General features: G+C 44.1%; 2 protein-coding genes across 4 annotated transcripts in view; both read left to right on the top strand.

The window, feature by feature from the left end:
- ANTXRL (ANTXR like) overlaps nucleotides 1–5,388 on the top strand; it is a 56,012-nt gene extending 50,624 nt beyond the window's left edge. Inside the window, exon 18 of the mRNA XM_066555050.1 lies at nucleotides 250–5,388. Within this exon, the coding sequence (XP_066411147.1) occupies nucleotides 250–480 (231 nt within the window). The 3' untranslated portion in view covers nucleotides 481–5,388. The remainder of the gene's footprint in view (nucleotides 1–249) is intronic.
- Nucleotides 5,389–14,349: 8,961 nt separating this feature from the next.
- On the top strand, nucleotides 14,350–26,587 carry LOC136559480 (annexin A8-like). Of its 3 annotated transcripts, XM_066554723.1 has the most exons (12): nucleotides 14,350–14,385; nucleotides 17,649–17,739; nucleotides 18,003–18,097; nucleotides 19,214–19,327; nucleotides 20,067–20,157; nucleotides 20,755–20,834; nucleotides 21,446–21,505; nucleotides 22,000–22,093; nucleotides 23,671–23,766; nucleotides 24,012–24,070; nucleotides 24,911–25,033; nucleotides 26,368–26,587. In XM_066554723.1, the coding sequence occupies exons 1-12, from the start codon at nucleotides 14,365–14,367 to the stop codon at nucleotides 26,422–26,424; spliced, it is 981 nt and encodes a 326-aa protein (XP_066410820.1). In that variant the 5' UTR covers nucleotides 14,350–14,364; the 3' UTR covers nucleotides 26,425–26,587. The 3 variants fall into 3 exon arrangements, with proteins under 3 accessions (XP_066410820.1, XP_066410818.1, XP_066410819.1); XM_066554721.1 differs by lacking the exons at nucleotides 17,649–17,739; nucleotides 18,003–18,097 and having other exon boundaries at nucleotides 14,365–14,385; XM_066554722.1 differs by lacking the exons at nucleotides 20,067–20,157; nucleotides 20,755–20,834 and having other exon boundaries at nucleotides 14,365–14,385.
- The last annotated feature ends 330 nt before the right edge of the window (nucleotides 26,588–26,917 follow it).

Raw genomic sequence — 26,917 nt, 5'->3', positions numbered from 1 at the left:
CATGTGAACACAGTCCCAATGTGGTCCCTTTTGGTTTAAGCCAGTCCTAGGCTATTCTCTACAGGCAGTAGCTCTGAAAATCAAGGAAAGTACAAACTTTAATACAGCGTGGTTTGAATGTAATTTCTAGGACCCAGAGAATGATACTGGATGAACTGTAGCCTGACCTCTCTGCTTATAGTACCTTTGACTAACTACTGATGAGTCAAAATACCTACTTTCTAATCATGAATTTTTCTTCACCTCTAGGGAAGGTGCATAAACTTCACCCGTGTGAAATCGGACGGGACCTCTGCCCCTTACAGCCCACCACCGAAGCTGCCATTGCGCGACACCGCTCCCCTCAACAATGCTCCAAGGAGCCCTTCCTCTCCTGTGTCTCTGCAGCCTCCTTCCAGGCAGCCACCTCCTGGGCCACCTCCATCCCGAGCCCCTCCTGGACCTCCTCCTTCACGCCCGCCCCCGCAGCCCATGGCTTAGAGTGCAGCAAAACCTGATCGACACAACGCGTCTCTTTGCTGAACACAGCATATTTATTGAGTATTGGTTTACAGTTAAAGATATCAGAATTTGTTGCTGGTCAGCAAAAAGAAAAAGAAAAAAAAAAGGGAAAAAAAATATTGCCAAGTGTCAATTTTAGTGTATGAATATATTTATACCACACGTGCTGAGTAAACATTCAGTGGAAAGATTCAGAGCTATGGGGTATAGAAACAAACCAAAATGATCATCTAGATACAGTAGCAGCTTTTGTGTGTATACTTTTGAAGATGTATTTAGCTAGGACAGTTGTCTGACTTGGTGTGTCAGATCATTCATTAATAACTTTAGCCGGTACTCGTGCATCAGTGGCTTCAATAGCTGCCGCCTACAAGTTGGTTCAACATAGTTCATTGAGGAATTTGCTTTTTTTTTCCCCAACAGTACTGCATCCAGATGTTAATATGGATCAACAATTGCAAAGATAACTTTCTGCCTTTGGTTCTGCAGGTGGAATTTCCATGGAAGTTTTAAGAGGCCTATTACAGTAATGAGGTAACATAAGACTATGTGCCAATAATCTAGCTCAATAATCTATCTTAGAAGAGGGATATATTTTTCCCCCTGGAAAAATCAGTTTTGAGCCTGCTATCTCTGCATATGTTTAGACATGGTAGGATAACCATTGAAAGTGAGATACTCTACCTAGAAATCCAGATTTTAACAAGACTTGAGTACATATTTGTCCGAAGTTCAGAGGAATTTTGAGAAAAATATTTTGGCTTGGTGTTTAGCTTTCATTTATAGAAAGAGTAGTCCAAAAGGAAGAAAACATACATGGAATTTGAGCACAGATGCTGTAGTAAGCAAACAGAATGTGTTATTTATATCAGCAGCATTGAGGGACTGATTCTATTGCTATTTGATTGGATAAATTTCCTTTTGATCTTACTGCCGAGAAGAATTCCATCCTTTTGTGATTAAAACATAAATTCCTCTTTGAGCAGCTATTTCTTTAGACAGTTCAGATCCCACTAATATGTAACCCTGCAGTCTACCAGTGGCTGAGAGGCATGGTGTGAAGAGTGAGCATGAGCTTATGAGCTTTTATCCCTGTTTTACGTGCTTGGCTGCTCTCCCATGCCCTCAATTCTGGGTGTCACCAGAAGGGGATGTGAGCACCCACACAGAGGTGGGAATTCCTGACGCGGGACTGGGGGCCAGCCCATTATTAGTGTTCAATGAGCAATACCTGAGTGGGTTGTGCCCAGAGCATTCCCTAGTGAATCAAAATAACACCTGAGCTTGCTTTTTCTCCACCACTACCTATTGTACTGGAGAGGGAACCTATGCTGGTCTGCTATGGCACTGGCTGTGTTTTTAGGATAGTTGTAGAAATAGTATGTTGCATTATGACACAGAATATACCTATTTCTCCATCTGTGTGTGGGTGTGTGACACATCACAGGAGTTATTGGCACATAAGTCTAGGATAAAACACTAACTGTATTGTGCAGTTGCTCCAGATTTAAGACCTTTTCATGCAGTTGTTACAGGCATATAAAGTTGTACTGGCACAAACAGAAATCAAGCTTAATGTTTCCAGTGGAAGGCCCACTTGCAGAACACCACCAAGCTCTCATCAGTCTATGCTGATCACTGTGACATGCCGTTTGTTTGCAGCTGAGGCTGTCAAACATGACTCAGAAGAACCACAGAGCCTCTTTCTCCTCTTGCACTGCTCTGCTCTCTTGAGCTTAGCTCTTACCTCATGTATATTGGTGCAGGTAGTGGAATCATGGTTGTGAGTGCCAGCTAGCCTTGGAGCTGTTCCTAATGTAGGCCAGAGCCAGCAAAGCATTTCTGCATGTGTTAAAATATCCTGCAGGTCAAGAGAAACTTCCTTATGCCCAAGTGCTTTGCTGACCTGTGACTTCATTGTGATCAGAAAGGAGAATTGGGATGCACTCAACCCTATCCTCATTCTTTTGAGACACTTGAATAGGGTCTGCATAATTTGGTTCATGAGAATGGATTTCTGTTTGGAGGGGAAAGAAGAGTATGTGTGTGTGTGTGAGTGCCTGTGCTTGTGTGTGGGAACTGTGCAGGGTTTTGTTTGGTTTCTCTTGCTTTACAAAAATTGCTTGAGAGTTGCACTCCTATGAATAGAAAGACCTTTTTCAGCCAGTGTGACACAGAGTCTTCACCTATCTCTGTTTCTTTCAGCTGAAAGGTGACATTAAAAGCAAGTCCTATTTTCCACTGCAGTTCTGGTGAAACTCTGTTTTTACCCCAGTGAAAGGAACTGGATGGCTGCAGTGAGAGGGCAGGAGGAAGGGTGGGGGAAGGTGCTTCACAAACAGAGATCATTGATGGGCATCATACTGGTAATGTGGAAACCCTACAGTAACCTTGCTGGGTCTAAGACCATTTGTAATGTATATGTACAGTGAACCTAACAGCTTCTCACGTTGGTTGTGTGAGAATAATTAGCTAGCAAATGCTAACTAGAAATTGAAATGTCAGAGGACAATAAAACTGATACCCATGCCAGGACAAAGCAGGGCATTAGAGCTTTAATTTCTTGTGGGGCTGCAACAGACCACTGCTCTGGGGTTGCCAAGTGTCTTATCAGCAGGCAGCAGTGAGATTGAAGCAGTGACTTGGTGGGTCAAGAGTTAACTTTAGCCAATGAAAAAGCCTAGGAGCCAGATTTTGTCTTGTCTTGCACCTGTAGAGATCTTGGGAGAGGTGAGTAGAGTTGGCAATTTGCCCTTATGTCAATGTTGGTGGAATTTGACTCCCTACCAGTGACATGGAGCTGTTGGCTCAGGCAGGGCTTCTCAGAGTCATGCATCCAACATGCCAGTTGTTTGCAATTGAGGAGATTATTGGTCTTTGCTGGAATAGACAGTCCTGCAAAGATAACATATACTAACAATTCTGCACAACTTGCAAGTGCAGCAGGAATAGGAGCAGCTTCGGCTTTGCCAAATCCCAGGTGAATGGATTCATGTATGATAAAGCAGGAACCACCATGGATTTGAGAATTAGATTTGGCATAAACGGAGTTTCCTGCGTTCTCACTGTAAAAAATTAAGCTTTTGGTGTGTAACTCAAGTTTTGGCTGCAGCCTCTGTGACAGGAGCACTGCATGTTTAGTTTGCTGGTAAAGCAGGAAGGGAAAGTGAACTTTTTTGCCTTAAACTGAATTTTCTTTGCGAAGGTGGGAGCAGTGAATATGCTGCACTGGCTACAGAAAGGCCTTTTGGTTGTACAGAAATGTACCCATTTGCAGTGATCTCAGGCACTGTAACAGCACAGTAGGAGAAAGTAGTTGTTATTTTATCATCTGTTGAGCTTGATCCTTACCTGGTATAAATCAAAATAGACCAACTGAAATCAAGGCAGTAATATTGGAGTCCAAAAGCTGAGAAATGTCTGAAAATAAAGGAAGGGACAAAGTGCCTCAAATGGGCCTGTTGTTTCAATGTTTGTTTTGGCATTTTTGTATATGCTAATTGTGAGTACAGTAGTTACACTGCTAAGAAATGTTCTCATGTGGGAATGATTCCCATGTATTTTCCAGTATATAGCACCATTTGACACTTGCTAAAAAAGTGAATATCTAATTCTTCCCAAAATCCTAGAGGAAAATGTGGATTCAGGAGACCTTGGTCTCACACTTAGTACAGATGTGAAATGACACAAGGTACAAAGCAGCGGGGAGGGAAATTCAGTGTGCTTAAACCTGATACAGAACCACATTGATCAAATCATATTTATGGCCATTTTTCAAGCTCAGTGCATGTGTTGCCATCTGTGGGAGTAGCCTGCAGAGCAGACGGTCCTAAATAGAAAAAGGAAAAAAAAAGGAAAAAGAATCAGCTTCTCATGTGAAAGAGCAAGCATAACAATGAATGACATTATTTCATGAACTGTACCAGTTCAAATGCATGTGCACCTGGTGCTCCTAATGCTTTTTAGTCCTGTTGGTCTTCAGACAACACGATCAGTAATGCGCTTTCTCTCTTTAATCACTTGCTGGTTTTATTGTTGTTACTTCGGGTTTTTTTTGTGGTTTGTTTGTTTGTTTTGTTTTTTTAAAGAAACATTTCACTGAGAAAACAGCCCTACTTCTGTAAATATAGAGTTTAATTTGGAGGAGACAGCACACTTCTGGATGTTACTGCTGGACAGTTATTTATTAAAAGGGGCTCAAGGTGAATAAATAGAGGTGGCTCAGGATCCATGCATGCAAGTGTGATAATGCAGTATAGCATTTTCAGTTCTCTGTAGTTTTGGGGCAAGGGGAATTTTTGGGTCATCCTAGTTTTTTTAGAAGTTTGTTACTGATATACCTTTGAATAATGCAATAGAGATTCCTAGTATATAACATTGCTTGAACAAATGTGTAGATTACAATAGATTTTTTTATTTGGGATATGAGGAGAAGGGTTGTGAGGGAGAAATGTTTTAGGAAATGTTTTAGTTTTTATGGGGGGGAATGTACTGTACTCAATTTTTTAATTTTTCATTTGTTTAGAAAGATGTAGTGTTTTCAGAAACAGTGGGGATGTGGGCTGATCCACAGCTGGGGCATGGAGATGTGGGACAGAGGAAGCAGTAAGATTTTTGAGGGATAAAGAAGCTTTACGTGGGGGAGTGGGTTTGTTACTGGTACATGTGGTACAAATTTCTGTAACTGACATGCTGCTTCCATGTTATAATCATGTAACTTCATGCATTTTAGGCACGTGCTCTGTTTTTCTGAGAAAACCTTGCAAATGTAATGCCTGCATGCAAATGTGGGAGATGTAGCCAAAATCTTGTAATCCAACATAATGTAGTCTTAATGGCTTCAGAATCAACAATAAAAGTGCTTACTGGTTAAACACTATAAAGAATTTTATTGCAGGGTCATTTTCAAAGGTGATAATCTTCTCTGTATCTTCTTTCTAATCAGCTCAGCCACCTAATCAGGAGAGGTCAGGAGAGGAATGTGGAGTTGGGCTGTCAGAATTGCCACCCTTGACTTGCTACTAACTTCATTAGAGACAAGAGTATGTTCTGTGCCTCAGTTTCATGTCTCTAGGCTGAGAATTTTGATCTTTGTCTAATTCAAAGGTAATCCATTGTTTTTTGATACCAGGTAGAAATGCTGAGTAAATTGAACTGGACTCAGGGTTCAGACATTTATTAAGACATGTGGAAGAGCCTGAAATAATTGCTGCTATCTTAAAGAGGAGTCACAGAACACACAGACATAAAGTAAAATCCATGCAAGAAAAAATGCCAGAGCTCAAGACTCTAACAAAGAGAAATTCCATGGGAAATCCTACACTTCTGAAAACCCTGGAGTCACCAGGCTTCAGACAGAACTACAGATTTTCAGTCCCTCCCTGCTCCTGATGTTTCCTCTGTATCTGTTCCAGCCCCATTGAGGACTGGGGGCGGAGGGCTGGTGGACATAAGGCGGGCAAGAAATTCAACAGGGGTAGGCCACAAAAATCTCCAACCAAGCAGGCTGCAATTATGGGTAGTCAGGGCTGCTGCAAAGCTGCTGAGCTGTGGTCTGCACTCAGTGTGCCCAGCATGGCAGCCACAGCCCTGTGTGCAAGGGGAAGGAAGCTGGTCTTTGCACACACATAATCCCCTGAGCCTCATCTGCAGAAAATGCTGGGCGCCCAATTTTGGGGCTCTGGTCCACGTGAACTCCTTGCAGCAAAGCAGGTGGGAGCTGCCTGGCACCCTCTGGGCAGGTCCAACGGGCTGTGCTGCTAATGGGAATTGAAATCCTCAGGCTGGAGCTGTGCTGTTCCCTCTTGGAGGCAGGGGCTCTGACAAAGAGCCTGGCTTGCTCTCACTCTGCACCCCAAGCTGGCCAGACAATAGTCACCCAGTATGGTTTTGTGGCCTTCACTCTGTTTTGTTCTTCCATCTGCTTCTTACTCAAAAAGCAGGCTTGGGCTCTTGGAAGAGATCAGATAAACAAAAGTGCTCCTGCAGCCAAGGCTCTGGGCATTTTTATTCTGCATTAACAAAAACCCTAGATTGGCTGCAGCTGTGGCTGTTTAAATTTACACGTGCCTGAGACAACAAAATTCAGATTTGACCTGAACTTTCCCAGAGACTGGGAATGTGCAGATCCAGGTCTTTGGATATAGAATTTTCTATAAATAGCCTCTAGTGCTGATGTAGAATCTTTCATCAAATGTCCTTCGCAGTCTCAGGAGTGGCATTTATATGTTCACATATAAAAACCTCTGCCCTATCTGTCTGCATGAAAGTCAGCAACAAGAATTTTTTGGCTTCAGCAACCTGAGCCAGGAATGGAAAAAATGCTCTTTTCCCCTCTCCTCTCATTCCTTGAGAAACCACAGGCAGAGCATGTTGCCCATGCTGGAAGCTGTCTGATCTTTGCTCTGTGAATGTGCTTTGCCCTTTGGGATGGGACTCATCTCAAGTTTCATCTGTTTCTGTGACAAATTTCCCCTTTTCCTGCACATCAGAGGACCTTCCTTTTCGCTGCACAGGAGGCTGCACTGGAGTTTCCTGGCCGGGTAACATCACTGATTTCTGACTGCAGCTCGGACTGTGAGGTTATGTATGATATGAAAATGCTCTCTAAAAGAAAGCTTTCCTGCTGGAAGCTTTTGCCTGTGATACAGACTGAGAAATGTTTCCTTTTAAGCTTTCAGAAATGCATGATTGCATGGGTCAGTACTTCACTGAAGGGCCTTAGATAAGCCCATCTGTGTCTCAGCCACAGAAGTCACTCACTGAGGTGAGCTCTCCTCACAGCAGCCTATCCCTGGCATGGAGCAGCTGCCTTGCCCTTCATCCACACTGATGCTCTGCATCTTGCTGAGCCTCTGGGCCATGATTCTGGAGCTCAGACTGTCTGATTCTTCAGGGTAGAAATAGGAGCCCTGCAAAACCTCCCCTAGGTCCTGTGACCCAGAACACCTCACACTTAGAGTGTACACTTTTCCCTTTAATGGCACAGGGAAAAGATTGAGAGCATGAGTTCTCCCAGTGAACACAGGAACACAGCTGCCAAGCCATGGCCATGCAATAAACACCCCTGTGTTTGCCACAGGGGACCAAATACAGCAACTCTTGCCTTACTGGTCATGCCTTATGCACTGTTAGGGTAAAATACTTAGTGCCCTCTAATGTTTTCTAGTCTCTGTTTTTTTCAGTACATAGAAAGGTGTTTTGAGGTGGAAACAGGAGTCTCAAGATTCCCCTTCATCATCAGAGACATTTTTGGCCAATCAAAGCCAACGGAAAAATACGGTAAGCATATGTGGCAGCTCAATCTCTTCAGAAACACAACTGTTCCTGCTTTGTGCCTCTCTCTCCTTTTGCATCAAGAATATCTTAGTTATCAGTGAATGTGCCTAGGGGGTAGAGGTTTGTCCTAGTTCAGCTTTTTTGTTATTTTTGTTGTTTTGTTTTCCTGGATTTCTGGTGCACCTCTGTAAGGTATGTTTGGATCATCAGTGATAAAGGGATTTCAACACATCAGTGAGGCTGTTGTTTCCAACAGGGAAATGCTGCAGTGTCCTCAGCAGCCAGTGCCTTCAGAAGGTAGTTAAAAACCCTTGAAAGCCATCATCACAATGGTAGACTTGGCTCTTCTATAGCCCACCAGGAAAACCCCAGCTCCAGGAGTGCAAACAGCCAGTACCTGGGACAGCAGGGTGACAGTGTCCTGTCTGCCAGGACAGTGAGAGAGACCCTGGTGGGGTCTGTCTCTTCCCAGGCCAGTGGTTATGATCAGAGACTACTTGTGCCTTGAAGCACTTACTCTTCTCTATGGAAAAAAGTGGGCAGAGAGAAACTGTAACTCTGCAGGCTCTGGAATTTCCCAGCTCTGTCTCTGTTTCTGCCAATAGGAATCATTTGCATTGCTTAAGTAACTCACAAATGTGAAATATCTCAGTTCCCTCTGGGCCACACAGGAGCAAAGGAGCAGCCCTGCCTCTAACCCAGGCCAGCTGGACCCAGCATCACCCTGGGAAGAGAAGGCAGGATGCCTCCCAGCTGGTCTCAGGAAGCATCTCTGCCATGGTCTCCTGGCAGTTCTGGCTGGAGGCTGAGGTTTTGGATCCCTCATGGATCCTGTTCTCCTTTTCCTGAGCCAGGCAGGGGTGGTGTTTGTCTGCTCCCATGGGTCAGATCTGCAGCCTGCTGGTGCCAGCAGGGGCTCTGAGGAGTTGATGGAGCACCTCAGGGATCACAAACTCTGCACAGTTGTTTTTGTGGAGTGCCTTTCCTTCCCTCCTGTGAGGTTAGTGCAGGCCAATCAAGTTTGGCTGTTTCTCTGCCCTCCATTTGTGCCTCAGTTTCCCTTCCTGCAAGGACAGAGCTCAGCCCTCCTGGCCAGGCAGGTTCAGCAATTGTAGCTACGGGGCTGCTCTCAGACTTAGCAGCTGCCAGCTTCCCTCTCTGGGTACCTTTGAAGCAACCCCTGGGGCACAGGCAAGAGGCTGGAGAGGCTCCTGATCCTGGCAAGCACATGATTCACGTTTGGCATTCCAGTATTTTTGCTAACTCAGGAGCAGCCCTAACTTAACAGCAGGAAATAAGTGTAAAACTAGCCTGTCAGTGTGTTTGCAGCCAAGCAAAGTGCATGATCCTCTCTGCCAGGGCTGGCCCCAGCAGCCATGGCCCCAGGGCAGGGAAGCATTATTTCATGTCTCTTTGTTTTGTTTTCCTTTGGCAAGATTTTAGGATGCCTTTTCTACACCCTCCAAGAGAGATCTGGGTATGCATTGCAGTGTTACCTGTGTGAGTGGCACGAGCCCACTGACTTCACTGGGGTCACTGCAATGCTGCAGCAGTGGGAAGGGAACAAAATCAGCCAAAAGGCCATGGATGCTGCTCAGCTCTGACATAACTGGGAGACTGCAAGCAGTGAGGTGCATGTTGCTGCCTTGCTACAAACAGCTGGACTTGGACACATCCAGGGATGTGAGCAAATTTTTCTTTTTTACTTTTTTAGGTTGCTCTGTGTGAGTCTGCCTCCATCACAGGGTCATTTCAAACAGCAGGACTGTGTTTAATTCTGTACAATCACCTGTGCTTTTTCCATCAAGAAGCACACAAACACCAATTCCCATAGATGCAGGTTGGTACATGCACAAAATACACCACAGCCAAGCATTCAAAGACTTGCTGGATGCTGCCTCTGCTGGCATGTGAGCTCCTGGCACCTGTCATGTCCCCATCAGACCCAAGTGAGCTGCCTCTGACCATTGTGATTCACAGGGTGCTTTCTTTGTTGGTCTTTGGGGTTAAACAAGTACAGCAATTGCCTGTTTTGTGTGGGGAATGGTTGTTAGAGCAACTGGGAGGAATTCCTTGGCACCAGCACGAGGTAAGAAAGGAATGAGCAGAAAAATGCTCAGCCGGTCAGTGCCAGAGCAGAGGCAGGGCAAGTGTTGGTGCCTCGCCCTGACTCTCCCACCTGCAGCAGAGTGTTCCTGGGCAGGGAAGCTGCTGGGAAAAGCCAGGTCCACACCCTTCACTAACCTCTGGGCAGAGACCCCACAGCATAGGCACCCCTGACACTGAGGTGCTGAGGAGAATCTAGCCCTGAGTTTTTACCCTTTTGTTCCTTCTGTAATTGAACATGCTCCACAACATCCAACATGAAATTTCTTTTATGCTTGGTTCATGGCTGCTTGCAGTGCAACTTCAAAAATTAAAATGTGGTAATGATTTTCAAATGGAAATAAACCTATTTTGGGGTCATTTTCACTGTGAAGCTTGGTTCAAAGGCACCAGAAGAAATGGCAGGGTGAGTTGTGAGCTGACAAGTAGTACAATTTTGGCAGGGCTTTAGGAACTTTATTTTTGCATTATAGATTTTCTCCTTGCTCTAAACTGCTGCCTTCCCCATCTGACCCTTTTCCCCACCCAGCTGACACCTCATTCATAAAAAGATAATAACTTTGTTTGCACAGGCTTGCTAGCAAATTTGCACAGCTCTCCATTTGGAGATCTGATTTCAGGTGAGGTGGTTGAGAGTGATAAACAGGAAGAAACGGAGGCAGGGGGGTGGTAGGGGTAGGGAAATGGAGCAGCAGAAGGTAGTGCCTGGTCTCTGCTCTTGTTTACACAATGGCTTAAAACCTGCAGGATGAAACTGCCATGGTTTCACAGTGAGTGTGAGCCTGTCTGCAGGCACGGCAGCTGCTGCAGCAAGAGGCTGGGCTGTGGAAGGTAGGGCCAGGTGCTGTTAGTAATGGGTGTCAAGCTAAAAGACTTGGTGCAAGGGTAATGTTCAGATGTGGAAAGCACAGAACTGTGTGAGTTTGCTCATTTCTTTCATACATTAACAAAACCAATTCTGACATTTGCTGAACTGGGTCCTTGTCAGAGCTCCAGTTCTACAGGGTTCTGCTTACAGACTGGGTTGGAGAAAGGTATCCCATTTTGTAGCTTTGTAGCAGAGTACCTGTTTGGTCTAAAGGGCATGCTCTTCTTCAAATTTAAGTACTTATGTAACATGGTTATAGTATTACTGCTTTGCCCAACAGTATATCTCTGTGTTTGGTCTGCCTTTTCCTCAATGATTCCTCTTGATTTCCAAGTTCCTGGCTAGAAAAAATCAAACAAATGCATACTTTGGGATGAAATTCCCAATGGACTGTGCTGTTTTGTTAGTCTTGAAACGATTTTATTAGAAGTGAAAGCCATGAAAGGAAATTGCTGAGCATTTGAGGACCTGGTTTCCACAGGCTTTCATATTCCAAAGAAGTCAGTTCTTGGCCTGAAACTTTCCAGGCATAGAGCCAGACTTCACAAACTCATAGATGGAAAAGGGGGCTGCCTCTGTACCCTAGAAGACTTTAGGCATCCTCAATCTAAATTAGAGCATCCTTTAAGCTGCTGTTATTCAGCCTACAACAAACCTGCTGAGATTAATGGGTAGCAAAAGCTTCTTGAAGTGATATCAGTCGTGCATCCTTCCAAGGCTATTGGTACCTTTTTGTTTAAAATCCTGATTGTGATTTCTATTCCCATTGTGCTGGCTGAGTACATACCAGGGGCAGCTCTGATGTCAGTGATTCAAGCTTGGGAAGACCCGGGGCAGAGTGAAGAAAAGCTAAATATACAGGTCCCTGCTGCATTTTGTCTAGCTGAAAATTGGCTTGAACTAAATGGCTTAAAAATGCAAACCCACAGCTGATTATGGTGTAAGATGCTGCTCTGATGGAGGTTGCTGCCCACTCTTGCTGGCTGATGGGTGTGTCAGCAGGTGCAGGGACTCTGGAAGCCTGGAGGAGGCCGGTGGGTAAGGCCTGAGAGAGTCACTGTACTGACACACCGTGGGTGTCTGCAGCCATGGTGTGACTGACCCACTGCCCAGGCACTCCTCCTGCAGACAGATCAGAGACAGGCTGCATTTTGTGGGGTACCACAGTGCACTGCATTGCAAGCACACACAATCACTGTCTGAGACAAATTCTAACCACCTTAATACTATGTTGAGCAGAGTTTCTGGACAGTCTGGTTTGTGCATTTGGGGTTCATTTTTCAAAACAGAGTAGTATCTGAAATGCAGGTATGGCCCTTGGGCTGGGGGGCAATGCCAGGGTGAGAAGGCTGAGCTTGGGAGAGTCCATGCATCATTTTCTGCCCCTTTTCTAAAGAGCTGCATGTTCCTGAGGGTAATAACTGAGCTATGTGTGAGGCTGTGCCTTGCATTGCTTGTTGGTGCTGTAACAGCTGTTGTGTCTCTGGTACACAGCAGTAAAGTCCATGAACCACAGATAAGCTCTCTCACAGAGCACAAGTGCTGAGGGGGGGACAAGAACTGCAATGAAGACAAATCTGTTCATATTTACAGCTGCTGAGGGTAACTATATTTGCACAAGCAAAAGGGGCACTGGTCTGCCCTCTGCTCCACTAGCCTGCGAGTGCCAACTGCTCTGGTCTATGTTAATCTGTGCAGCCTTGCTCTGGGTCTTGCAGCACATTTCAGGTTCTCCAGACCTTTCCTAGCCTGTCCATATTGATTAAAACCTGGCCAGTGTTTCTATGCATTAAAATCCCCTGGTTTGTCCCTTCACAGCCTTTTTAGTTTATGATGGCAAGAATGAGCCCTCAGACTTTTTCCCATTTGCTGTCTGGTTTGGTCTCTCCTGCCCTCTGTGCCCTATGGCTGCTTGCTGTAACTCTGTGATTTTCTGCCTAGAAGGGCTTCTTTGTCCTTGGAGTCCTCAAGAAAGCTAATCTCCATGGCAAGCTGACCAATTCTATCCCAACAGAGGGAAATGTGTGTGTAGGGAGCAGATACTGGCATCCAGAAGAAGCAGATGCACCCTGCGTGCAAAGGCACTTTGCCACCCCGGGAGGAGGAGGAGGACTGAAGGACCACTCATGAGCTCTCCTTGCAGTGTGCTGTTGATCATCCTGCCTCTCACATGTGAGTGGGAACAAAGCCAGTGCAGACTCATCAGCATGTTTGTTGTACCAAGGGCGATGCTGTTCCTCCTTCCCAACTTGCCCTCGCCAATGATGGATGTGTTGGAGGCTGGCCCAGCTCATTCTCTTGGGAACAGCCAGGGCAACTTCCCAGGCCATCAGGGGCCTTGCTGAGTTAAGTGAAATAGTGTGTGGGAGGGAAATAAGAGAGGCCCATAGTTTGATGTTTACCCAGCATCCCACATGGGCCTGTAAATGTGGAGGGCACAAAGCTCCTATATAGCAAGTGTTAAGATACAGCTGGTGGGAATGTTTCCAGCAAGGCAGCTTTCCACTGCAAATAAATAAATAAATGCTGGCATGGGGAGATTCTGACAAAAGTCTAGACAGGAAAATATTGCTACAACCATAAGGTATTTCAGATGATTTCATAGAAACATTTCACCAAATATAAGTATGAGAAGCTGTTCAACTCAGTTCTTTTTCTTTTGAAAAAAGAGAAGTTTTGCACTCAGCTCCTAAACCTTAACATGTCACAGCAGCTACTGCAAGCCCTATGACACTTAGCTGGGGTAGTCATTACTCAAACCTGTTAGCCTTAGATGTGTTGGTCCCACATTACCCTAGAGAATGTTTGTGACTCATGCTGTGGAAGTCTAGGTGTGGGATTTGGGACCTCCTAAGTCTCTGTACAATCTGATGCTTTAAGGAGCTCCACTGTAAGGTGTAGGACATGGATGATGTGGAGTTTGGCTGGGTATGTGGTTTGTTTGGTTTGGAAATTTTTAGGCTGTTTGGCTTTGAGTTTTTTTAAATAAGTTTTTGAAGGGAGGTAGAGGAAGGTATGTTATGTTTCTAGAGTCCTGTTTGGCAGTGTTCCAGATCAGCAGAGGTAGAAAGAGTCTGTAATAGTGAATGGCTTGTTCAGTTATAGCTGAATTCATCTAGTCTCTTTTATGCTGAGAAATTACCTGGTTGTAATTTGTATGTTGTATCTGTGCCAGAGGCCAAAATGTTAGCAGGGAAGGGCGTGTATTGGGAGAAGAAGTGGAAAAATTACAATGAGTCAACAAGGTTGAATTTAGGTCTCCTCACAAGGGAAGCCTCATTTATTAAGCAACTTGAACTCTCCCTGTGAGATCATATGTGAAAAACAGGTTGAGCCATGTGGGAGGGTGTTGCCCTGTGGAATTTGTAGATAAGGATGCTTTATACCTGCGTGTGCCCGAGAGACCAGTTACATTCTGCGGCTTCCAGAGGGAACCAGCCTCCAGAGGAGTACAGTTATTCCATTTTTCTTGTGGTGAGTTTATTGAAAAGAGCTTTTGTTTCTTCCTCTCCTCCCTATGCCTCCCTTCAAATCTCAGATTCCCAAACTCTGAGGTGTGATATGTGTGGTTTTCTTCACCAACAGAGCCAGGTAACACTACTGAGACCACAATGGCATGGTGGAAGGCCTGGGTAAGTAGAGGATTTACTGATACTCTGAGCGTTTTTGGCACTGTAATAAGGTAACTTATAAGTTGTATCAGGCACTGTGTGGGAATGAACAGTTTCCTTTAAAAATCAGCAAGACCTTTTTACTGTTTTCTGGCTGTAAAATAGCATTCAGTACTTCAAAAACATTGATGAAGGAGGGTGTTGATATGACTGCTGGCTGTAGGAGGAGGAGCAGATCCTATCTGTACCCTTAGTTGAGAGAGGTGCAGGGGATGTTTGTGTCTCTGTGTTCATGGAGAGATGCTACCATGCAACAGCAAAGTTACACAGCTGAAGCTGTGGGCTCCTTCCCTGCTCCTTGTCCTGTGGCAGTGAGTTCAGCGTGGTGGCCTGTCCCCATTTTTGGTCCCCTGTTGTGCTGGCAAGCTGTGGTCACAGAGGAAGATATGGTCAAGCCGCAATGTCTGTCTTCGGTGGGTTTTTAATATTGCAACAATAATGTGTCTTGAGCAGCCTGTCTCTTTGCCAGGAGCCAGAAATGCTGTGTATGTTCTCTTGTAAATGCTTGTGGCTCTGAGAGGAATGTGGCAGGATGGGGAGAAGCTCATGGGCTGTGCTGAGGCAGCACCTGGGGTCTGCCTCAGACCAGGCAGCAGGTAGCCCTGGTGATGTGCCAGCTCCCCCATCAGCCTCTGTGGGAGGCCAGGTTTACTCCCAGGTCTCAAAATATTTTTTTCCCCAGAAAGATTCAAATTGTAATCTTCCTTCTGAGTTTTCTCTGCCTCTCTATTTCCTTCGGAAGTTTGGTATAATAAAATAGATGTTTATCTTGAGCTTGGAGTAACTCTCATTTCATTTTTTTTCCTTTTGGATGATCTATTCTCTTCTACCCCCAAGCTGGAAATAATTTGTAAATTAGAGCTAGAAAAGAAGGAGAAAAGCCCTTAAACTCCAGTGATCCAGTACCAGTTGGTATTGTAGGGGGTGGAGGCATGAGAAGAAAATGAGAGGTCCAAAGAAGGATTGGGAAAAACTTTGGTTTTCTAAACCCTTCATTAAAAAATACAGTTCAAAAGCAAAAGGAATGAAAAAATGTGAAACTTTCTCAGAAAATATTGACTGAACAAAATGCAAACAGTAACCTAACCCGTCCCCAGATTCCAGCTTTTTAAAAAAAGTCTATCATTTAGGTTTGACAATATTTTGGTAGTAAAACTTTTATTCCTTCTTCCTTTCATTTATAGGTAAAACTTTTCACAGCATCAGCTGTAAGGAACACTGCTTCTGCTGCTTTCATGCCAATTATTTATATTTACATGAGCACAAACGCCTTGAGAAGTTTCACTTAGGGAGTTGTAGGATTAATTCAGCTGGGAAACAGGACCAAAGTGAACAGGGATTCTCTGAAAAGCTGGTGCAATTGTACTTGTTCTGCAACAGCCAAGTGCACAGAGAATGAGGTGCAGGAGTGAGTCACAAATGTGCTACTCAGCAGGAAGGGCCGTAACTCTTTATCGGAATTCGTACCAAAAAAGATCATTGTTTAATTTGTTTCCACTGCCTCCAAATGAAAGCTCAGCTTTGTACTCCCTCTTTCACTGAGTCACCAGGCATGGGTCCAGAATGTTTGGGGGTTTCTTCACAGGGCCCTTGCATGCAGCTGGAGAGGACTGGCATCCTTTTCAAAGCAGACTCAGATGGATGAGTCTAACCCCCTGCCCAGGGAAGCTGTGGTGGTGCTGGCCGTCTTGGCAGAGGGCTAGAAAAGGAGCACTTGAAATGGTCCTCCCAGCTCAAATTCTTCTTGGCCAATGACAAACTGTTGGAGGTGGCAATGCCCCCTGCTCTGTCACTGCTGTTTTCTGCAGTGACAGCTTCTCCTCAGCCTTATACTCGCTGCTCGGTGACCATTGGGACTCAAAGCTGCATCTCTTGTGAAGTTTCCTGTTGACACCATTTGCTTCACAGCTGCTCTTTCTGCTGGGAGCAAGGTGTGGTGGTGCAGGAGTGTCTCTGTGCTGGCTGTAAAGCAAACTTTTCCAAGTCTTGCTGATTGCTGAACATGCTGCCTCTCTCAATACTCCTCATTGTCACTGCTCCATGCAAAGGTGCCAGCTGTACCCACTGGTTCTCTTTCACATGGGAAGTAAGACCAGAAGGGATTTGCATCATAGCAGGAGGCTGATGGGCAGCACTTGGTGGTCCATGTCATGTAAGTCAGGTGGGACAACCCTAATTCTTCCTTCTCATCCATAATCTCTGATTTTTATCTCACTGTGTAGCCATCCCCATTAAAATATTTATCAGGTCATACTGATACCATTAGTTTAATATTAACCCTGCCTCCAAAGGCAAATTTATGAGAATATAGTAGTATCCAACTTAGATATCCTTGTTTCTGGTAAAGAGAAAATTGTGTTTATTATTGTAATTAAGTGATGATGACTCTTCATGCCTACCCACCCAAATACTCCCCCTGTTGACAGGACCAGCTTGTGATAGATGTGACAATATATTCAAGCCAGTTCTTTGACTACCAGCTTTGTGAAATTTTGCCTGGGTTCTGGTTGATGGCCCTACTACCTTGTGGTGACTAAAATAAGCCTCAGTGTGTCTTTTATGCCCTGGGCCTGTACTGTCAGCACCTCAGGGGTTTGTTAGGAGGATTCTGGTGTAGGTGTATCTGATTCTTGGTACAGGGAAGAACACCAAACCAGCACTCCTCCAGATGGATCTCTTCCTTCAAAGTAGTCTTTTGCCCCAAATCCTTCCAGTGGAGATGCTCCCTTCTTGAAACTAGCTGTGCAGAAGTGCAGCAGCAGCTGCTGAAGAAAATGGTCTGTGAGAACAGGACAATTTCAGGAATTCAAAAAGCTGTCCTGCATCAACCCACTGAGAAATGCAGTATGGTACAACAGCATCCATGCTGTGAAGGACTGTAATTAAGGGGTGAATAGGAAAGTCCAGTCCATTAGAGTCTGTGCTTTTCCTGTTACTCTGCCTGACCTCACAATGCTTGCAGCACTGTCAGCCATGCTTTGCACTTCATGTTCCTGCCAGCAAAGGCTGGTACAGGCAGGTGGGAACAGGAAACTTGTGTTCTCTTTGGAGAGAAACTTGTGTTCTCTTTTTGCTCTGCTGAAAAACTTCTGGCCACTCTCTCCTATTTTCTGTGACTTCACCCTGTGGAGGCAATAAATATCATTAATGTACTTTCCAAATGCTTTTTCTCCAGCTGATGAAAAGCAGTGGTGGAAAGTCGTGTACTTTTCTTCTTCTTTCAGAGTGAAGCAGAGGGCAGGTCTGTGGCAGGTACTTTAAATTTTAATGCTGCACCTGATGCTCAGACTCTGTACAACGCCATGAAAGGGCTGGGTGAGTTGACTCCAACCACATATGTAAATTCTATGTTCTCATAATTGCTAAGTTGAAATCAATTCCTTAGAAAATTTGCATCCAGAGATATCACCTCTTTTTTACTGTGAAAAACTAATATTAAAGTTTCCTCGGTATGTACTTAAACTTCTACACAGAGGCAGTGAACCAGACAAGGGTGTCTAAATATTCAGATTGGGATTTTGGACCAGTCTCAGCTTATTCTGTGCACTGTATTTATGATTTATTGTTGCTTTCCACAGGGACTGATGAACAAGCTATAATTGATGTCCTAACCAAGAGGAGCAATCTGCAGCGTCAAGAGATTGCCAAATCCTTCAAAGCACAGTTTGGAAAGGTTCTTCCAAAACAATGCCATTTCAATCACTGGTTTACTGCATGCAGGGTGTAGTAAATGGGCGTACACTTCTTTCTGAAAGCATGATGCAAACTATATGCAGGTCTTCTGCAAATAAGTAGACTAATACCTATTTATAAGGCCTGTGATGAATGTGTAAAATTAATGTTTGACCACGAAAAAATGTTTTTCTCCTAAAGATTCAATTTTTTAAAAATGCATTTTGACCAGAAATACTTTTTTAAAATCAGTCTTAATTTGAAGTGAAGCTTCTTATTGATTTGAAGCTGTAACAAAAATTGATACCCATCTAAGTGACATGTTGAGTAAAATACTGGTTTGTTTCAGGCCTTTTTAAATGTCAAAAAAAGTTCAATTTCAAGACTTATTTAATTACGCTTGTTTGGAAATTCTGTGGTTATCGACAACTGTGTTTTCCTTTGTCTCTCTTTGTTTCTTTGACAAAATCTTACTTTTATTGGGAAAATGTTACTTTTATTGGGAAAATCTTTTCACCAGCAGACTGTATACCTTCAGCCCTACTGTGAGCCTTCCTGGAAAGGGGACTGCCATACAAAGCCTAAGAAAGGGAAGCAAATATGGGGGTGGTGGGTATGGAACAATGAATAAATAGAGCCCTTGCATCCCACTAAAACAGATAGAGTCATACAACAGAGGGAGGAAAACCTGCATAATAGTCAGAGGGAAGTTTGAAGTGTATCTGAAGTTCAAGCAGACTGCAGTCCTGATTCTGCAGATGTCCTGGGTGCAAGTTTAGATGCAGTTTTGGGAATCTCTCTGAAGCTACACCCTTGCTCAGTGCAAGGCCTTCAGCTACCTGGCTCTGCTCAGTGAGTTAAGCAGGGTGGAGCAAGATTTGCTGCAGGATAAATTATTGAGAAAGCGCAAATATCAAGAAAACAGGGAATGTATAAACATCTAGACAAACCCCATTTTGGAGTTAGGTGCCTTTTTCAGTCTCAGGACCTTTTTTAATGAATCAGCAATGCTGTCATTCACCTTCATTACTTGGGCCATGGCGATAGAAGCAGCATGTGCAGCAGAATTATCCCGTGGGTCTGTTTATGTAACCATGTGATAATGCACATTTGACAGGATCTGATTGAAAGCCTGAAGTCTGAACTGAGTGGCAACTTTGAGAGGCTCATTGTAGCTCTCATGTACCCCCCATTCAAGTATGATGCCAAGGAGCTGTATGATGCCATGAAGGTAAGAAAATTGCATGCTGATATTTAAGTAGTAGCACAAATACAGTGCTAATTTCCTGCACTTGTGCAAGTGTTAATAACTGGACTGTTACATGGTTAAGTTTGTTATTAGCAGTAGTCTTTGAGAAATACTTAATTGTACTATTAATATTCTGGGGGAAAATGCTGCTTAAATATTTATGGATGTAAGAAAGTTTCTGTACATACATGACTCATAGAGCCTAGGAAGGCAACAACAAGACTGAATTCACACCCAAACCTGCTGCCCTGATGCCCCAGCTGAGCCATGAAACCTTTAAGGAATCAAGGAGTGGTGGTGCAAGGGCTAGGCTGGGGTCGGATGGGACCCTACCTATTGATAATGTATCTTTACAAGTTTCAGATGCAGAGTGACCTGTTAAAATGGTATAAAGATGGACTGACTACCAAACATTGGTCCCCCTGCATTCCTTTAATGCTGTCTATTGTCAAATATCTGACTCCAGAAAAGCACTGAGAAAATGCAGGGTTATATAAAAGCATCCTTTACAAATTAGGCACCTTGGTAAAAGAAACAGTGTTCAACCCAAATGTGTTTTGTGCCTCCAGCTTTCATCACGATGCTTTCTTACAGCTCAGCACACATCCTGATTTTGCTGCCATCCAACTCTTCCCTTCACCATACTTCTCTAGCAGTAAATCATTTCCGTGACTAAATGCCTGTCTCCACCTTTATTTCTCCACTGTGTTTTCTATTATAGGGTGTGGGAACAAGGGAAAGCGTTATCATAGAGATCCTGGCATCTCGGACAAAAGCGCAGATCAAGGAGATTATCAAGGCGTACAAAGAAGGTAAGTGCCTGGGGCTCAGATTTCTGTGGTCAGAGCTCAACAGGCAGGCGTTATCAGCTAGCACTGTCAGCAAGAAAATGGCTTTTCTAAAAGCATTTAACTCTTAAAGCAATAAACTCTGCTTTCAGCTGGCAAGCAGAACATGGCTATGCTGGGAGAATTTGAAAATCCCTTTCTAGGTCTTCATCCAGCTGCAGCCAAGGGTCAGCAAATTATGAATTTGGTTCAGTTTGGGTACAGAGTACTGTGGGAACATAGACAAAACTATAGCTGTGCACTTGGCTTTTCTCCCCATTGAATAGCTGGGAATTTATCAATTTGTAAATATTTTATTTTGTTCATCCTTTCAGCTATACCTTTAAAATTAGCTCTGGGTTTATTTCTTGGACATCAGGGGAGCTAGTGGCTCAGCCCGATGCAAATGCTGACCTGGGCATCACAGAGGGTGTGAGCTGCTCTCAGCCCTGTTTTTTTCCTTGATGACCCTCTTGCTCAGTGTCAGGCTATTGTGTGGGCTTGGGTTACTGGTAATATCTTGACTGTATCGCCTAAATAAATAACAAATCCTTCCCTTGTCCTTCTCTTTCCCTTGGGTAGCATACGGTTCTGATCTGGAGCAAGACATAAAATCAGAAACGAGCGGCTACTTAGAGCAGATTCTGGTTTGCCTTCTTCAGGTAATGCTTGAGAAGAGAAATGAGGGTATAAAGGTCTTCACATTTCTCTCTTCTTTTCTGGAGTAGACATGCAATGGGAGAACCAGTACAGTCATGATCACCAGATAAACTGCAGAGACAACCATGTCACTTGGACTGGATCAGTTTCAGCTGTGATGTGACTGAAGCAGGGAAATCTCTCTCCCTCAGCAGCAGTAAGAGAGCTGGGAACTTACAGCCAGCTCTCCTGCAGAGACACCTCACTTTCACACGTGTGTAAAGCCACTGTACTCTGCAAAGGTCTTAAAAAACAGTGCCACTCCACTAGGATTCACCACTTTTCCAGGGCCTGTGCCCTCAGTGCCTGAGTGCATTTACCCTACCACATTTTTGGAATTTTCCTGCCTGGTAGCAGAATAACTGAGCAATTTTTTACTCTGCTTCATATGATTGACTTCAGCGCCTTTCAGTGAAGGAGCGGGAACTCGTGCTGTCTGAAATATTAGTGCTTGAGTACTCTGCAGAAATAGATAACTGAGAGGATAATTGGTCTTTGATCAGAGTGCTCTGATCTTTATTTATGGAAGAATCTTTATGAGACATAATTGTTACCCTTCTTTTTCTGCTCATAGGGTGAGAGGGACAATGCCACCCTCTATGTGGACACAGCCCTGGCTCTTCAGGATGCAGAGGTACTCTCAAATACCTGAGATCACTGATATGCCTGCATTCCAACCTTCTTGAACTTCAGAGTGCTTCAGTGTCAGCAGAGGGTTGGAGTCACAATAATTTGGGGTGGGGTTATCTTTAAGTAACTTGGGGGTTTTTTTCAATTTTGCCTGCATTGCTGAGCTCTGCCATTCCAGAGAGGGGTGATGAGGCCTGGGCTTTGGCTCATCTGCTTTTGATATGGCTATGGTGGAATGGAAGAGGAGAGAAAAGGGAGGAAGCCTCAAGTGTATTGTTGGCTGTTCCAGCTGCTGCAGAAGGGGTAGAAAGGATGGAGACAGTGGATGTTCCATTTGTCAGGAAGACAGAAAGGTTTTCATAACCAGCCCTTCTAGACTCTGGTTGACACGGTGGTTTGGGTTACTCCCTTTACCCCAGCCATGCCTTCAGCCAAACTCTGTTCCTTTAGCAGCTGCACACACAGAACAGCTCACTAATAACTGTGTGCTAATTCCAGGCTCTCTATGCTGCTGGAGAGAAGATACGGGGCACTGATGAGATCCAGTTCATCACCATCTTGTGCAAAAGGAGTGCCACACACCTCATGAAAGGTATGGAGCAGAGCCCACATTACCATCACTACACCCCCAAGCCTCCAAAATCACAAATCACCCTAGGCAAGAAGAGGAGGTGGGGCTATAGATGAGAGACATGGGTGGGCAGAAATGAGTACCTGAGCCTGTTTTCTAATTCCTGGTCACGCAGTGACCAAAAGCTGCAAGCAGATTTTGTGAAAGATTATGAAGATTTAATTCAGCTGAAAATCAGTTGGCTCTTCCAGGAGCCCTTATACAGTGGTGATAACTGGATAGTTGTTTTTATAAATTCAAGAAGTGAGTGACTGAGTACTGTCCTAATTAAGTAGGAGTGTGTGGTGAACAGACATGTCCCCTTGGATGTGGGTTCATCTGGGGGTAAAAAAAAAATCACTAAAAAGGTAGCTGGTTATTCGGTGCTGGAGAGTCACAGGATGCAGCCTGCATTTCTGCCCCAGGTCCTTTTGAGGGCATCAGAGGCTGCTGGGAGGGAAGACACAAGCCCTGCTCCAGCTGAGACCTCAGCTTCCCACTGTCCATGCAGCAGAGACCAAACAGTGTCTTCTCTGTGCTTTTGAGGCATAACAGATTTTGTTATGTTGGCTGAATCTAAGCATATGAAGTACTTTGTGAATCAGGTGGACCCAAAACTGATAAATTTAGCCAAAGATAAACTAGATATGCCTGAACTTTTTCTAAGCTGAGGTCCTCTGCTGCTGTTTCTATGCCCTGGAAGCCAGCTCCCCCTTGTGTTTCAAATTCAATCTCTCAAGGTCCCTTAAAAAATAAACAAGACAAAAAAAAATAGGTGGTCTCTTTAGTATTTGTCTGTATCTGTCTTTAAGAATTGAATTTCATCTTGTTGTGATGATGCAATCAGTCTTTTGAACCTACTGTGGCACTAAGCAATTTCTTCTGTACCTATTTGTCTTTTAGGTCTGAATGTAATTATTGCAGCTTTTTAAATTTGTTTTTAATGGAAAGAGTAGTTTGAGTTGAGAAGTTTGTATCCATCTGTCTATTCTATATTCCATTTCCCTAAAGTGTCTTGAATGTTGATGATCTTGGGTGCTGAGCAAAGTTTCTTAAGATGTCTATGGCATTACATAGCAGTTTTCCTTCTTTGTTAGTCCTAGAAAGCTAGGAGCAGAAACAGATATCAGTGTTTCTGAGCCTTGGAGTATCCAAAGTGTATAAGGCAAGCAATGACCCTGTTGCTGAGCGTTTGCTACTGTAGGAACTCCAATATCTTGGAATCTGCGCCTGTATTTTGCTCATCTTTTCTCAGTTTTAATTTTAAATTGTGGTTGAAATAGTAAGTTTCCCCAAATGGTGTTGTCATAATTTTAAAATCCATTGGCTGTGAACTGCACAGGGAATTAGGAACCATGAATGCTTTGGCTTTTGGTAAATGTTAACATCCATCTTTGTGGCTGATTTTTGATGTTGACTGAAGCTGGTGCAAATGTGGCCATTGCTTTTGCAGGATCTGTGTGTTCATATTGCCACACAAGTAATGCCTGTAAATATTGGGCACAAAAGGCCTTGAGGGTTACTTGGTAAAAAATATAAGTTCTTTTTGTTTCAAACAGTGTTTGAAGAATACCAGAAACTGGCTGGTAAGAGCATAGAGGACTCTATCAAGAGTGAAACTCGTGGTTCACTTGAGGATGCCATGCTGGCTATTGGTAAGTAATGAGCTTTTCCTTTGCTTTGTCAGAGTCTGCTGCCTTTCCTTCTGCAGTAGTTGACTTATATTAGATGGATGTGCTTTATAAAGGTATCTGGTATGAAGTAAGGGGTACCTCCTGGATAAGATAAACTCAGATTCCAGGAGCACACTGAATTAATGGGAAGCATGAAGGATCTCAGTCACCTCCTGCCCTGGGCTGGAATTACCATTGATTCTTACTGAGCTTTTTTGTATGCCTAGTGAAATGCACCAGGAACATCCGTTGCTACTTTGCAGAGAGGCTGTACAATGCTTTAAAGGTAAGACTCTTCATTACAACACACTGGTTTTCATACAGACTTACTTGTGACCTGGCTTCCACCAATTCAAACCAGAAGAGCCAAGGTTTTGGTGAAATTCAGCAGGTTTGGTACAATTGTTGCAAGCAATAGCAGAATCCTTTCAAACACCTTGAGTAGAACAGTACCCTTTAAATTCAAGATAACAAGGGAGTCTGGCTTTTCTGGCTTAAGAGTCTGCAGGGAGTCCAGCCCCACTTTCTGGAACACAGGCAAAAGAGGCTTTTCTGGGAGGTTGTTTATGGGGAAGACTTGCCTTCCATTTAAATAGACTGGAACACAGTATATTTTTTTAGGAAGCGATTCTCTCAATGGCAGTATAAAATGAGACTTTAAAATGGGGACACATAGTGTTTGCAGATTGTGCCCTGTAATACTTAACTGGTATGTGCAAGATGTCAGCTCTCCAAACCTTCTGGAAAGCTGAGATAACAGTTTTGTTAGCAGTGTGATCTTAATTTTCCTGTGAGTGATTAAACAATATTGGCTGAAGCCAAGCGCTGCCTGGGTGATTCTGCAGAGGGGCAGTCTGTATTCAGTGCCAGCTCCCACCTCTCTAGCATGTTTGCTTTTGCATTTGACATGTGCAAAACTTGTGCACAAGCCATGGTGGGCTTGTGGTGTTGGCAGTGGCCTCTGGGAGGGGTGTGAGGGTGGGCCCTCTAGAAAGAGATGCAGATGTTCCACAGGAGAGGTGCCAAGTGGTGTTTGAAAGCTGACTCCTCGTGCCCTGGACTAGTTTGCCCAACTTATCCCTTGAACAGCCAGTAGCATCACAGACTGCTGTATCTGTTGTTCCAGGGGGCTGGCACCGATGATGGGACTCTGATAAGGGTGCTGGTTTCTCGAAGTGAAGTTGACCTAAATCTTATCAAACCTGAATTCAAGCGCATTGCAGGAAAGTCTCTCTCCAGTATGATTTTGGTAAGCAGAATCTTGATACGATGTTCTCAGCCGTTGCATGTATTCCTAATCTCTCCAGCACTGTGGGATGCTTCCATGGTTGTCAGCAGTAGCAATTTCAAATCTGCTGTGGTCATGGCTCTCCTTCACTAGGCCTGTTAACAGCCATGTCCTTGAGAGACCCCTGTGTCTGAAAGGTGAGTCAGACCACATGCTCTCTGTAAGGACTTGGACAAAGCAAACCCAAGGAGACACTGCACTAGGATTTTCATGGACCAGTCTCTGTTTCCATGCACTGCATGACTGTTCCAGATGAATCTAAATTAAATGAATCATTCCTGTTATACCTATCCCACACTGATGGGCCATTTTCTCCTCTCTCTCTCTGCCATCGTTAATTACCTCAAGCCAGTGCCATCCATATGTGTCAAAATTATGCTGGGGTATTTTGTTCCTTTTCCTTTTCTGTTGTTTGAGGGATTTTTTGCTGCCTTATCCCAGGTGAAAGCCTGGTCTACACTGTGATGAGATAGGTTCAGAAACTGAACCTTGTCAAGGCTTATTGTAGCATTTGAGTTTCAGCTCTGAGTGAATGTGCCTCCCCTGTTAGTGCTGAAGTGCTGTTTTTTTACCATTTGTCCCCAGGACTTTGGGACATTCCTCTGCCCCTGTGCAAATGGCACAAAAGCCCTGTCCTTAGCAGTCCCTATGGGAAGTCTGGGTCTGTAATGAAGGGCCCTTCTTATAATTGACACTGTCAGTGTCTGTCATGTTGATTAATGATCAGCCTTCAAGGGTCTGTACAGAACATTCATTGCTTCTGAGAAGTGGAACTAGCTTTACACCTGTCACCACAAAACATTCAAAGGGAGGAAATTTTCTTTACCTAGTGAATATTTTGTGTAGTGCTTCTAGACCAAAATGACCACATTTTTGGCTTTTTTAAAAATGCCATGTGTCAGGGCTAACTATATAACTGCCTTTTCCCTTCCTGTAGGGAAGAGGTGCTACATAAATACCCAGGGACAAAAAATCTGAACACAACAGGTTTTCTTGCTGTCATATGTGCTGACTTTGTGCTGCTCTGTGGGACAGAACCTTGATCAATTGCTCACCTGCATTCCAAAGGAAAAAATTGGACTCGATGAATGTTATTTCAGGTGCTAGCTACAAGCCCCATTTCTCCGTTCGCTTTTGATGGTGTGTCAGCTGGCAGCAACTCTGCTGAGCTCTGACTTGCTCTTTCCAAAGTCCTTTTCCTGTGTGGGCATATTCCACAGACTGACACCGTCAGCACTTGGAGCGTGCAGAGGAACTTCTCTACTCACCTATATTTTAATGTCTTCTCCTGTCAGGAGGATACCAGCGGCGATTACAAGACAGCCTTGATGAATCTCTGTGGCAGTGACTGACAGACTCTAGGAGGAAGATGTTGAAAAGGATACAGAGGGAAGATTAACAGTGAACAAGGGTCTGAAAATGTACTTGTAGAAAATCTTTCCATTGATCCAAGTGGGGGTGAAAAGAAGATCAAATTAATGGCTGAGATATCCAAAGCTCTCTGAGGGATGTGGATGCCCATTACACACTGAATGTTATCCACTTCCCAAGCAGCTTTTCAAACACAAGGGGGAATGTTAATTTCTTGTTTCCATTTTCTTCTTTGAAGTTTTCCTTGTATTTTAACCCATGGTGAAGGATGGCACTTTGACATGGAATTAAAGGTTCTTTTAAATCCTCTATAGCTGTTTCACAAGTCTGAACAACCCTACAAAGCTTGGGCTGAAGCCATGCTGATTTCACCAGGACCAGCTGGTAGAGCAGGGCTGTTGGATGCTTGAAGGATGGTTCTGGAAGGAGTCCCAGATATTAATGAGGATTTAGGACATGGGTCAGAACAGAGAA

The sequence above is a fragment of the Molothrus aeneus genome, chromosome 8, assembly GCF_037042795.1.
Source record: "Molothrus aeneus isolate 106 chromosome 8, BPBGC_Maene_1.0, whole genome shotgun sequence".
Lineage (NCBI taxonomy): Eukaryota > Metazoa > Chordata > Aves > Passeriformes > Icteridae > Molothrus > Molothrus aeneus.
The sequence above is the reverse complement of the archived record's forward strand: the minus strand, read 5'-3'. Positions and strand labels throughout refer to the sequence as shown.